General features: G+C 31.9%; 1 protein-coding gene across 1 annotated transcript; it reads left to right on the top strand.

Moving 5' to 3' along the window:
• Positions 1–13,104: 13,104 nt before the first annotated feature.
• Positions 13,105–13,679, top strand: LOC123198623 (ABC transporter G family member 34-like). The gene is made up of 2 exons (XM_044613350.1): positions 13,105–13,298; positions 13,473–13,679. The coding sequence occupies exons 1-2, from the start codon at positions 13,115–13,117 to the stop codon at positions 13,562–13,564; spliced, it is 276 nt and encodes a 91-aa protein (XP_044469285.1). The 5' UTR covers positions 13,105–13,114; the 3' UTR covers positions 13,565–13,679.
• Positions 13,680–14,127: the final 448 nt, after the last annotated feature.

Here is a 14,127-nt window from a genome sequence, read left to right as displayed (position 1 = left end):
TTGTTGATATCCCTTCACCACTAATCTGGCCTTGTGTTTATTAATTGACCCATCTGGATTGTACTTGGTCCTATAAATCCACTTTACTCCAAGCACTTTGTGATCTTGAGGCCTTTCTACCAAAGTCCAGGTTGAGTTTTTATTCATCATTTGAAGTTCATCATCTATAGCAGTTTTCCACTCATCACTTTAGACAACTTCTTCATAAGAGCTTGGTTCAACTAGTGCCATATTACACCTGTTGTAAACGTCTTCGAGAGATCTCATTCTAGTTGCAGGAACATTTTCATCATCACTGGAATAAGATTCATCTTCAGACCTTTTATCAAGGTTGGGTCTAATTTCATAAGGTTGTTCTGTTTCTTCATCAGCTTCCCAATTCCAAGCTGCAAACTTACAGAATTTTACATCTCTGCTTATCACAACCTTTTTTGTTTTAGGATTATAAATTCAAAATCCTTTAGTAAGGCTGTTGTAACCAATAAAAATTCCTACTTCAGCCTTTTCATCTAGTTTTGTTCTTTTTTCCTTTGGTACATGCACATAACATAGACAACCAAACACCTTCAAGTGATCCACCTCTGGTTTGTTTCCATACCATAACTCATGAGGAGTTCTATAATTTAAAGCCTTAGTAGGAAGTAGATTTAACAAATATGTTGATGTGTTTGAAGTTCAGCCCAAAACTCCTTAGGGAGTTTTTTCTCAAACATGAGACATCTGGCCATTTCCAAGATGGATCTGTTCTTTCTTTCAGAAACTTCATTCTGTTGTAGAGTATAAGGGGTAGTGAACTGATACACCACTCCTTCAGTACAACAGAAATCAGCAAACTCTTTAGAGGAATTCTCACCTCCATTATCGGTTCTTAATACTTTCAACTTGAAACTGGATTACTTCTCCACTTCTACTTTAAATTTCTTAAACAAATTCAGAACTTCAGTCTTTTGTTTCATAAAATAAATCCAGCAGAACCTTGAATAGTCATCAACAAATAGCAAGAAGTATTTGCTTCCATTTAAGGAAGGAATGCTCATAGGTCCACACACATCTGAGTGCACTAAATTCAGTCTTTCAGAAGCTCTAGAGTTATTGCTTACAAAAGGAGATCTAACTTGTTTACCTAACTGACAAGTTTCACACACATCTTTAACCTTATCAACTGTTGGCATATTTAAAACTATTTGCTTGGCCTGCATTTGTTTCAAAGTTGAGTAACTGAAATGGCCAAATCTTTTGTGCCATAATTGTGAATTAAGCTCAACATGATGTAAAACATTGTCACACAATTGCATCCAACTTATTTCAAAATTTTTATTATGCATTTCAACTATCATCAATTCATTTCCTGCTTGATCTTTAATTGGGCATGATTTTTTTGCAAAATGCAAAGAATAACCCTTATCAACCATTTGAGCAACACTCAGCAAGTTATGATTTATTCCAGGAACATAAAGAATATCATTAATGATTTTAGTACCTGTTTGAGTTGGAATATAAAAATCACCCTTTCCTTTAACTTCCAACAATTCTCCATTACCAATCTTCACTTTAGATGAATAGGAAGTATCCAAGTCCTGCAAAATTGATGCATTAAAGGTCATATGGTTTGAACAGCTATTATCTATCAACCATACTAACTTGTCATCTTGTTTTGCATAGCTAGAGGCAACAAACAGGTTATCTCCTTCATTATCCTGCTTTTCTGCATTTTGAGCATGCTGCACTAGATGATTTCTAGCTTTGTTTTTGTACACACGATCAATATGACCCAGCTGTCCATATAATCTGCATTTTACATGTGGTCGAAACCAATACTGATTTGGAAAATACCCCTTTTTTTGCAATGAGGACAAGGGTTGTATTTTCTCTTTTTCTCTCCACTTTTTGAAAGTTCGCTGTTGTGTTTACCCTTATCTCCTCATTTCTCAAAGTAATTTTTCTTACTGGAATTATATCTAGACTTATTCTCATACAACTTGGCATTAAAGGCTTCTTCGACTGACTCCTCTTGTCTAAGTGCTCTTCTTTGGTCCTGAGCTTTTAGAGCATTGATTACTTCTGATATAGTGAGCTCAGAAAAAATTTTTGTATTCTCAAGTGAGGATATTTTTAACTCATATCTCTCAGGAATACTAACAAGTATTTTCTCAATTATCCTCTGATCAGTTAAAGTCTCTCCAAACAATCTAATTTGGTTGACAATTTTCATTGCTCTATCAACATACTCTTGAATAGTTTCTGTCTCCTTTATCTTCAACACTTCGAATTCTTTTCTTAAGTTCAAAACTAACATCTGTTTTAAACGTTCACTTCCCATGGAGTCTTCCCTTAGCTTATCCCAAACTTGTTTAGCTGTCTCATAGGCCACAATCTTGGAGAAGACAACATCTGTAATAGCTTGGTGTATCACAGACAAAGCTTTGGGTGTTTTGGCCACTTCATCCTCATGTATCCTCAACTGATTCAGAGTAGGATTCGATCCTACAAGAGGTGGTTCCCTTTCCTCCTCAACATATTGCCACAAGTCAACACCTCTCAAGTAAGCTTTCATCTTAATAGCCTAGATATGGTAGTTTTCTCCATTATAAACTAAAGGTGACATGGAAGAAAAAGATCTTGAAGCCATGAATTTTTAGAAAAAAACACAGTTTAAGGAATTTTTTTTTTTTTTTTGAGCCTTCAACCACACAACCCTTTAAGAACAATATTGCTCTGATACCATGTTGTCAAGAATAAGAATAAAAGAAGATCAAGAGTATTAAAATGCTGAACAAATGATCAAGCTGATAGATTAAGAGAGTTACGTCAGAGCAGAGTTGTAAAGTGAAGAAAAAACTTGAAAAACAGAGGAAGATTTGAGGGAATTTTTTTTCTGTATTTTTCTACTACTTTTCGTTCATAATACTAGGCTTTTTAACATCACAAAAACAATGAAGCCATGCTTACATTAAATGCAAACCATACTTGACTGAGCAAAAGTACCAAAAATTATGGATCATCACACATTCTAAAGTTCAACTGCCTTGAATAAGTAAAAGACAAAAATAACCTCAATATTTAACAATGAATTGACTAAGAGCCACACTCGGAGCTTGGTTATGGTGAACACCCAAATGCATTCTAGACTAGATTAGACGGCAAAAGATTTGTCAAGAAGGGGGCATGGTTTAAATGTTGAAATTCAATTGTTAAGAGAGTGATTTAGTGAGATGAAAGACAACCGGTCTACCAAATTTGCTCTCGGCATTGTTGGCATGCCTATCTGTTTATGTACTAAAATCGACCTTTTCTTTTATTTATTTTGGGCTTTTCCATTGTAAAAACGTTTAATTTATACTTGCACTTCTCTTCCCAATAGGCTTCGTGATTTTGTAGAGTATAAATTCTATTCAGGTTTTTTTTTGTTTTGGTGCATGAATTTAAATTTATTTCTTATTTCTCATAAAATTAGTTTTATTTGATTTATTTTACTCTAATTTTTGTTAAATTCTAGATGTATACACTATTTTTCTTTATTTGAAATAGAGCTAATAATAAAATTAAAGAAAATGTTAATGGTTTGTGATTAAGAGTAAATCTTGTACCTTTTATCATTCTCATCTAAACAAAGGGTTAATTTAATCAAAATTGAAGTAGGGTTGTAATGTTTTGTTTAAAAACCATAAAGGCAGTGTTATAATTGTAGTTTAGGATGCATGAGTCTTTAGTTTTATTAAGAAAGGGTAGTTCTGTCATTTCGTTGGGCTTTCACACTTTTTTACCTAAGTATGTAAGTCTTGCATTGGTTGTGAACTGAATATAGAGAGGAAAGGCATGAGGCTGTTGGGTTTTAATTCTTCTCTGGTTCTTGCATCTTGTAGCTGTTGTGAAGGAGTTTCGACTTCTTGAGTTCGATTGGCGGTGTCTCATCGGTGAAGTCAGGTTCTCTTTGATTTTGTTTTACTGTGTATATGCTTTGTATATTGTTTTGGTTGTACAAAGGTTGAGATCCGTGTGTTTGTATTCTTAATCGAACTTGATAAATAGTGGATTTGACTAGAGGAACATTTTTGCCTTGGATGTAGGATTTCTTTTATGAAATCTGAACCAAGTATATCGTGTTGTTATTTTTTTCTGTTTTTCTGCTGTGATATTGTTTTGGATCGGAATATCTTAGGATTCAAATCTATAAATCTATAACAAGTGGCATCAGAGCCACTAAAGATTTTTTCGATCTATGTTCTTTGACCTATTTTTCTAATTATATTCAATTGTTTGATTATATCTTGAGATCTATTTGGCTTTCGTGTTTTTCAGTATATTCTGGTGAAATATATTTATTATGTCTCTTTGATATATTTGAATATATTTTGGAAAGGTTGTGTTCTTGTTGTTAATACTTTGCTTTCTTGGTACTGTTGTGCATTCTTTTGGTATATGTAGGATTAAAGAAACTAAAAGAAAAAGAAAAAGAACATAATGGGTCAACAAGACTGGAAATAGAACAATTTAGTGGAAAAAATGATTTTAATATTTAGAGGAAAAAGATGAGGGTTGTTTTGGTGCATCAAAAATGTGCAAAGGCCTTTAAGGGTGTGGATGCTGTACCTTTTGATATGACAGAATCTCAGAAGGCTGAGGTACTTGAAACTGCCTATAGCTTGCTTATTTTAGATCTTTCTGATAATGTTTTAAGACAAGTTGATGATGTTAATACTGCTGCAAAACTATGGTTGAAGCTTGAATCTCTTTATATGACTAAATCTTTGACTAATAAAATTTATTTGAAAGAGCAACTTTTTGGTTTTAAAATAGATCCAGGAAAGTCTTTGGAAGAAAATTTAGATGAGTTCAATAAAATTACTATTAATCTAGCTAATATAGAAGAAAAAATTTCAAATGAAAATCAAGCCATTATTATTTTGAACTCATTGCCTAAAACTTTTAAAGATGTAAAAGCTACTATCAAATATGGTAGAGAGTCTTTCTTTAGAAGATGTCTTAGGGGCTCTTAAGTCAAAAGATTTAGAAATGAAGATAGAAAAGAAAACCATAGGTGAAGGTTTGCAAGTTAGAGGCAGAACAGAAAAGAAAATTCAACAAAAAGATAAAAGAGATAATGGATCTAAATCTAGGCCTAAAAAAGTTTGTTGGAATTGTCATAAAGAAGGTCATATGAAAAGAAATTGCCCTGAAAGAAAAAAATGAATTTTTCTTCCAATAATGAGAAACATGAGTCTGTAAATCTACTTGATGGTTATGACAGTGCTGAAGTATTGGTATTATCTAAGGGATTGTCTAGAGAAGAATGGGTTTTAAATTCAGGATGCACCTTTCATATGACACCTAGAAAATACTGGTTTTTAGATTTAAAACATATCAATGGGGGAAAAGTCTTAATGGGTAATGATGACGCATGTGAGGTAACTGGTATAGGTGCAATAAAACTGAAACTTGTTGATGGTTCTATTAAAATTCTCAATGATGTTAGATTGGTTCCTAAATTGAGAAGAAACTTAATATCTTTAGGTTTGTTAGATTCCAATAGCTATTTTTCTAAGTCTAAAAAAGGTGTGCTTAAAATAATGAGAGGAGTTTTAGTAGTAATGAGAGCTAAACTAATAAATGGGTTATACATTTTAGAGGGAATAACTGTAAGTGACTCAATGTCTTCTAAACTTGATAAAGTGGATGAAACTGTTTTGTGGCATAAAAGGCTATGACACATTAGTTTCTTGGGCTTGCAAGAACTTTGTAAACAAAACTTGATTAATTCTAAAAGAATTTCTACGTTAGAGTTTTGTGAGAATTGTGTCTTAGGGAAATCACAAAGGTTGAAGTTTGCAGCTGCTATTCATAGATCAAAGAATATTCTTGATTATGTGCATTCAGATCTGTAGGGTTCTCCTCAGGTACATAGTTCTCTGTCTAATGCTCATATTTTCCAACCTTTGTGGATGATTTTTCAAGAAGAGTATAGGTTTATTTCTTAAAAAATAAAGATCAAGCTTTTGAGTTATTTAAAGAATGGAGAACTCTTGTTGAAAATCAAACTAATAAGAAATTAAAAGTTTTAATAACAGACAATGGTCTTGAATTCTATAATAAACAATTTACTGAATTTTGTAAGCAATTTGGAATCTTGAGACATAGAACCTGTATAGACACTCTTCAGCAGAATGGTCTTGCAGAAAGAATGAATAAAACCATTCTGAATAAGGTGAGATGCATGTTAGCTGACTCAAGATTGAGTAAGAAATTATGGGTTGAAGCAATTGCTACTGCTTGTTATTTAATCAATAAATCACCCTCTTCTGCTATTAATTTTAAAACTCCTATTGAGTTGTGGTCTGGCAGACCACCAAAATTAAATCACTTGAGGCCTTTCGGATGCCTTGCCTATATCCATGTGAATCAGGGTAAATTGAACCCTAGAGCTTTAAAAGTTGTTTTCTTAGGATACCCTATAGGGACTAAGGGTTATAAAGTCTGGTTAATTGATAAATTAAAATGTGTGATTAGTAGAGATGTGTTTAATGAATCTATTTTTTATAAAGATCTGTTTATCTCTAACCAATCTCAGTCTAAACAGGTTTATATTGAGGTGGAGAATTCTAACTTGAGTAATTCTGACAGTTTTGAGTCAAGTGATAGACCTGGTTTGGGCTCAGATCCAATTCATACTCCAAAGTATGAAAATAGGAGTTTGAACCAACAACTATCACACAGTTAGAGTCAAAGTAGTTTAGACAGTGATGTACATTCTGATCTTTCTGATTATCAATTGGCTAGAGATAGGTCTAGAAGAGCTATTAAATTGTCATTTAAATATGCTCATGTAGATCTCATATCACATGCATTTAATATAGGTGATTGTATTGAATTGAATAAACCTTTAAATTTCAAACAAGCCCATATGAGTAAACACATAAATGAATGGTTAAATGTTATGCAAGTAGAGATAGATTCCCTGCATAAAAATAACATATGGATTCTTATTAAAAGACTTGTAAATAAAAAGATTATAGGTTGTAAATGGGTTTTTAAAAGAAAACCTACTGCTTCAGACTTTGAAAATGGAAGGTTTAAGGCTAGAGTTGTTGCAAAAGGTTTTTACCAAGTAGAAGGAATTGACTATCATGAGATTTTTTCACCTATAGTCAAACATACATCAATAAGGCTTATTTTATCAGTTGTGGTGTCATTTGATTTAAAACTTGAATAGCTAGATGTTACTATTGCTTTCCTTCATGGTAATCTAGAATAGTAGATTTATATGAAGTAACCAAAGGGTTTTGTGAAACTGGGATCTGAAGACATGGTTTGTTTACTAAAAAAGTCATTATATGACCTAAAACAGACACCAAGACAATGGTATAAAAGGTTTGATGACAATATGCTCTCTATAGGCTTTTCCATAAATAACTTTGATAATTGTGTTTACTTTTGTAAAATTGAAACAGACAGTTATGTTTACTTGTTGATATATGTTGATGATATGCTTATTGTCTCAAAGAAAATAAGTAATCTGAATAAGTTGAAAAAATTGTTAAAAGATGAATTTGAAATGAAAGATTTAAGACCTACAAAAAGAATCTTAGGCATGATATTGCTAGAGATAGGATTAAAGGTGTTTTAACTCTATCTTAATCTGTGTATGTTAAAAAGGTTCTTGAATTGTATGGTATGCATGATGTTAAATCTGTTAATACTCTTATAAGAGCTCATTCCAAATTGATGTCTATTTTACATGATTTACTAACTGATGAATCTGAATATATGCTATGATAGTCTAATGTATGTTATGATAGGATTCAGGCCTGATATTGCTTATGCAATCAGTTTGATGAGTAGATTCATGGGAAAACCTTGTAAAATACATTAGAATGCTGTTAAATGGGTGTTAAGATATCTGAAAGGTTCATGTGATTTTGATCTTGTATATACTGCATCTGATACTAACAGTTTACATGTTAAAGGATATTGTGATTCAGATTATGTTGCAGATTTAAACAAGAGAAGGTCTCTAACTGGATATATTTTCACATATGATGATAATGTGATAAGTTAGAAGAGTTGTCTTCAACATATTGTTGCTTTGTCCACAACAGAAGCTGAGTATGTTGCATTAACAGAGGCTACTAAAGAAGTTTTATGGCTGAAAGTATAACAGAAGAGTTGGGGATGAGTTGTGGCACTCCTGTGATATATTGTGACTCACAAAGTGCAATACATCTGTCTAGAAATAGTGTTTTTCATGAGAGAACAAAATATATAGATGTTAGGTTGCATTTTATAAGGGAAATTTTGTCTAAAGATCAGGTAATTCTGGAGAAAATTGCTTCAAAGGTTAATCATGCTGATATTTTGACAAAAGTTATTCCAATAAACAAGTTTAAGAGTGCCTTAGACTTGTTACATATTGGAAATGTGTGAGTCTGTCTTGCAGAGGTGTTTTTACTAGTTAAATTCATGGTTTTTGAATCTTATAGTTTTCAAACAAGGTGGAGTTTGTAATGTTTTGTTTAAAAACTATAAGGGTAGTGTTGTAATTGTAGTTTAAGATGCATGAGTCTTTAGTTTTATTAAAAAAGGGCAATTATGTCATTTCATTAGGCTTTCACACTTTTTGACCTAAGTATATAAGTCTTGCATTGGTTGTGAACTGAATATACAGAGGAAAGGCGTGAGGCTATTGGGTTTTAATTCTTCTCTGGTTTCTTGCATCTTATGGCTGTTGTGAAGGAGTTTCGACTTCTTGAGTTCGATTGGCGGTGTCTCATTGGTGAAGTCAGGTTCTCTTTGACTTTGTTTTACCGTGTATATGCTTTGTATATTGTTTTGGTTGTACAAAGGTTGAGATCCATGTGCTTGTATTCTGTAATCGAACTTGATAAATAGTATATTTGACTAGAGGAACGCCTCTGCCTTGGATGTAGGATTTCATTTACAAAATCCGAACAAAGTATATCGTGTTGTTATTTTTTTTTTTTTGCTTTTTCCACTGTGATATTGTTTTGGATCGGAATATCTTGGGGTTCAAATCTATAAATCTATAACAAGGGCTAAATTAGATCGAGTCATACGTGAATAAAGGTTGGCTTGAGATTGGAATATCTTAACACAAACTCGATTTGATTTGTACAATTGAGATTTTTAATTTTGAATACAATTCAAACGGAATTTAAATTCAAATTAGTTAAAACTTGATTTATTTATGAAATTAAGTCTAATCTTTGACTCAAGCTTGGATCAAGTTTGATCTATTATTGTTCAAATTTAATTTGTTTGATCTAAATTGTCAGAGCTCAAGCTCGAATTGAATTCGATTGACTTGTTTGTTACGATGTTGTCCATTCTTCTAATATAATATTTGTTAAATTTGATCTAATCATAATGAATTTTCATTATTGTTTGTGTGATATAGTGAAATACTTGAAAAAAGAACTTTCTAACTTGGTTTGACTTATTGTTCTGAAGTTTGCATCCATGGATGTGTAATTCAAATCTTACTAAAGAGATTTTGGTAGAGTAATGCAGTACAAGAGAATGTATCTGATCTTTGAATATTGGTTGGGGTCTTCCACATCTGTTGAATATTTTATATTCGTAGGATCAAAAAGTAGTATTATAATTATGTACACAATTGAGATATAATCAACTTCTAAAGATTAATTCCTATTGTAAGTCTCTATAAACTAAGAAAATTATATTAATGAAATAATCTCTGTTTGATAAGAAGTGATTATTTTCCTATGTAGATATAAGATGTAATAGGAAACTATCTTCATGGATGTGAGGAGTTAAACAATCATGTCATGTCTTTGTCATTGTTTCTAAATGTTGGGATTTTTATTTTAAAATTTTTGCATATTACATCGTGTTAACTTATAAGTCAGCTTGTGAGACCCTGAATCGCTTGCAAATTTGCAAATTGTGCTCAAATTTTGTGGGTCTTGTTACTTTCTAGAAACAATTAGGGTTAGACTTGAGTCGAACCGAACACGAATATGAATTAACTCAAGTTCGACCCAAATCCATAATGATCAACTCGAGATTGAGCTCGTTCGAGTTGATAAAAAATGTTGTTAGAGATAAAATGCGGGGATAAATGATGTCATCAATAAGATATATAGTTTTAATAATAAACAAACAGTATTATCGATACAATGAAAATTATTATCTGGATAGAAATTTAAATTAAACTTAAACTAAACTATCAAATTGAAAGTTTAATTTGAATTCAATTAGAATCAACTTAAGTTAGCTTGGTCTAAATTCAACTGTAAAAGCAATACAAAACCTTGAGTTGAGATGAGACTTTTTGGCTTATGATACATTTTTGATGTACCATTTAGGGTGAGTAATATTTTATTATCAAAATTAAAAGATTATCACAAATATAATTTTTTTAGAAGATTATTAGGTATAAATTATTACTATTTTTTATCAAATTTGATAAAAAATTACTATGTTAGATTACTAAGGTATTATTTTATTTAAACAATAAAACTATGTGTCTATTTTGGTATATAAATGTGTGTACATTTATATGTGTCCTTATATGATTGAATGATTTTAAATTAAGAATAAAGTAACACCTAATTATTTGATAACATATATAAATGTGTAGTTTTAGTTTTAAAACTGTTTTAAAATTTTGATTTGAATGAAAAGGCCACACGTGTAGTTTTAGTTTTAAATGTAAAAGAAGGCTTTCAACTTGCAACCTAGAGATTTTCTTCACAACCACCGCCTCCCGAATCCTCACCAACCAAAAGCAACTCTTTCACAGCACTCCACCCCCAATCATGCCACCTCCTCCCATCCCATTCAACTCCCATCCTTGCCATGCACGGCGTTGTTGATCCACCAGCCAATGCCAACCAAGAAGAAGACGACAACGAAGAGGAACACAAGTCCTATTATGAAGCCTGAACCGGTCGCAACAGTTGCCAAGCCTGCTTATTTAAATGGACCTTGGAGAAGCTTTGTAAGTGAAAGCAGCGCAAAGGATCCGCCTCACATCTGAGTGGATATATGTATTTTTGCATGTAAATATTTGGGCAGAGTCACAGAGGTTGGAGGCCCTTGCTTATGTTCATTACCGCTGTTTTGTGTTTAACATTATTATTCCTAATCCTTCGGCCAATCAGAAATTTAATTTTGCTTTTTGTTTTTGGGGGCGTGAAGGGGGATGGAATACGGTGTCTGGATGTTTGGTAGATGAGATTACATTTAGGGGGTGTTTGGTTTGAGGTTTTTAATATTACCTTGGTAATCTTCTATTACCAATGCTGACGTGATACCTAATATAATTACCACCTTCATCTTAGATATTTAAAAATTACCGAGGTAATCTTGATTTTATTATAATTATATTATTATTTATTAATTTTTTGAGACAAAAATTAATTTATTTTTAATTAATAAGAAAAATAATATAAAAAATATTTAAAAATAATTATATTCAAGAGTATTTAAGTAAAATAATTTACTAATAATCTTTTATTACCTTTAACCAAACACAATAATTATTTATAACTACCAAATTTTATCAAACATAGTAATTATTTATACCCAATAATCTTCTAAGTAATCTATCTTCAAAGTAATCTTTCTATTTTGGTAATAAAACATTATCCAAACCAAATGCCCCCTTAGGGGAAGGTCATCTTTATTATAATTTTACTTTTAGTTATAAATCTTTTAAGACTAAAATTCCCTCATTTTAAATCAATATAACAAAAGATGTAAAATATATTTTAAAAGTAATTATATTTAAGGACACTTAAGTAAAATTATATCTTAATATTATTTTATTACCTCAAACTAAACACAATAATTATTTATATTTATCAAATTTTATCGAACATAATAATAATTTATACTCAATTTTAATTTTGGTTTGGTAATAAAATATGATCCAAACCAAACACAGTATTGGATTGCCTAAACCTTGTTGGTCTCATGGCCAAAATTGTCTCAGCATTCAAATCAATTTATTACCGAAACTCAAGCACATGAAGGTCTTGGTTTTTGGATTGCACTTTAGTTTCTTGAGTTAGAATGTATTTCTACAACAGTATTGCTATCTGCAGTCTTAAAAGTTATATTGCAGGTGCTTAACAAAATACATGAAATGAATTTAGCCTCTAAAAATATTTGGAATGCATTGTGATTGTTTAAAAGAAACTCTATGGCATATGGTAGACCTCCCAGACTGATGTTGGCGTTCTAACAGTCTCTCAGGAACTCCTTACAAATCTCTAAAGCTTTCAGAATTTCTTTGTACCTCACCATCATTTTAAATACGAGTATCAGTCATATGCATGAATCTATAAATGTATATTCAACTTGTTTAAACATGATAGAATCATAAAAGAAAAGCTCAAGGCATCACAAGTACACTTCTTTGATAGGTTTACTAATTTTCTAGTGTTTGATTATACCTCTTCTACTGTACTCTTGTATTATGCTGCACAAACCCAAGGTTTTTCTCCTTTATATTGAAGAGAGAATATCAAGTCTATTTGTGGTCATATGTTTATTTACTTTTAGCTTGATGCAAGATAAAACAGTTTCAGTTATCTTAGTTCGATTTCCTTATTTACTCAGTTTCACTTCTATTTTCTTCAGCTAATTTACTTCTCTATGGTGTGCTATCATAGTTTGCTTTCCGAATGTATTCAGTTTTGCTTCTGCTTTCTTCAAAGGTAACAGGGGAAAAGTTTCCTACAATGGTTACCGGTTGGATGAGTTTGTTCCCCAGAAAACACAAGCTTATATAAGCTAAGAGGATCTGCATATTGCTAAAATGACTGAGGGAAACACTTGAATTTGCTGCCCAATTGGTTTTGGAAACTGAGGAAGTAGGCTTCCTTAGATTTAATTCAATGAAGTTTTAATCATAGCCACCTTATCAATTCCCATGAGTTGTTGGTATGTACAGAGCTTTTTTTTTTTTTCTGCCTGTACAGATATGATGATGGAAGTCAGTAAAAGAGAGGAGTCAGGAATTGTTCCGAATGTAGACGCAGATACTTTCATGAAGGTATCTTCATTATGTTTGATGTCTTGTTTATATCTGATTTTTTGTTCTATATGTTGTTGCTACATGTGTGAAATATTCATGGCAATGGTAGTTATTACAGCCAATTTCAAGCAAAGGACCAAAAACAACCCTTCAAACAGATCATGTTTTAACTGTCTTCAGACATCCCAGGTCCTTGAACCTGATATTTTTGGTGACACAATGGTGGGAGATGAGATGAGAAGAGGTATCTCTGGAGGTCAAAAGAGGAGACTGAGTACTGGTAATTTTTTATAAATGCATCTGTTCCACTTGTTAGTAATGTTTATAGTAGAGATGATTGAAAGGAATAGATGCCTGCAGCAATTTATTTATGGATGAAATATGAAATGGTTTAGACCGTTCAACTGCATATAAGATTATTGCTTATCTACAGTAGCTGATGCATGTCTGTTAGGTGTCTCCTTCCTTGGTGGCTATCGGCGATATGACTCCAGTGGAGTCTGCTCTAGTAACCGGCTGCACGGCTGCAGTTACCGATCAATTTGAACTGAGCCATAACAACCATATGCGCCCTCTCCCTTCTGTAACCTTTTCAAAATCATTGAGGTACTTCTAGTTCTATTGCTGGCATTTAGGTCATTTTCATCGTTTTAAGTACTTATCAACAAAACTAATAAAACATAAGTATAAATATTTTCTTTAATTTTCTAATTTCACAGATGCTATTGGCAACTTGTTGCTAAATTTGTTACCAACAATCAGAAAAATTAGTGTCAAATGAGTAGATTACAAGTTGAAAATTGACATCATTTTTGTTTGAACTCTGGGCAACAAGTGGACGCAATGTGATTTGCTTGAAATGTGTATGATGTTATAGTTTTAAATCGTGATTTGCTTGAAATGTTGTTTGAAATTGTGAGTTTTGTGTTTCATTTGCTTCAGTTTAAGCCACAGGATTAGAGGGCCATCTTTCATCTCCTGTTTCTGCTTTTATATATCTTTCATATTATTTATTTATTTATTTATTTATATTCACTGAATGTGAATTATATGGGTTTAATTTGTATTTAGCTTAGATTGTGTTGGCTAAGTTTTACTAATTGGATGGC

The sequence above is a fragment of the Mangifera indica genome, chromosome 2 (assembly GCF_011075055.1).
Source record: "Mangifera indica cultivar Alphonso chromosome 2, CATAS_Mindica_2.1, whole genome shotgun sequence".
Taxonomy (NCBI): domain Eukaryota; kingdom Viridiplantae; phylum Streptophyta; class Magnoliopsida; order Sapindales; family Anacardiaceae; genus Mangifera; species Mangifera indica.
This window is presented reverse-complemented; position numbering and strand designations above follow the sequence as displayed.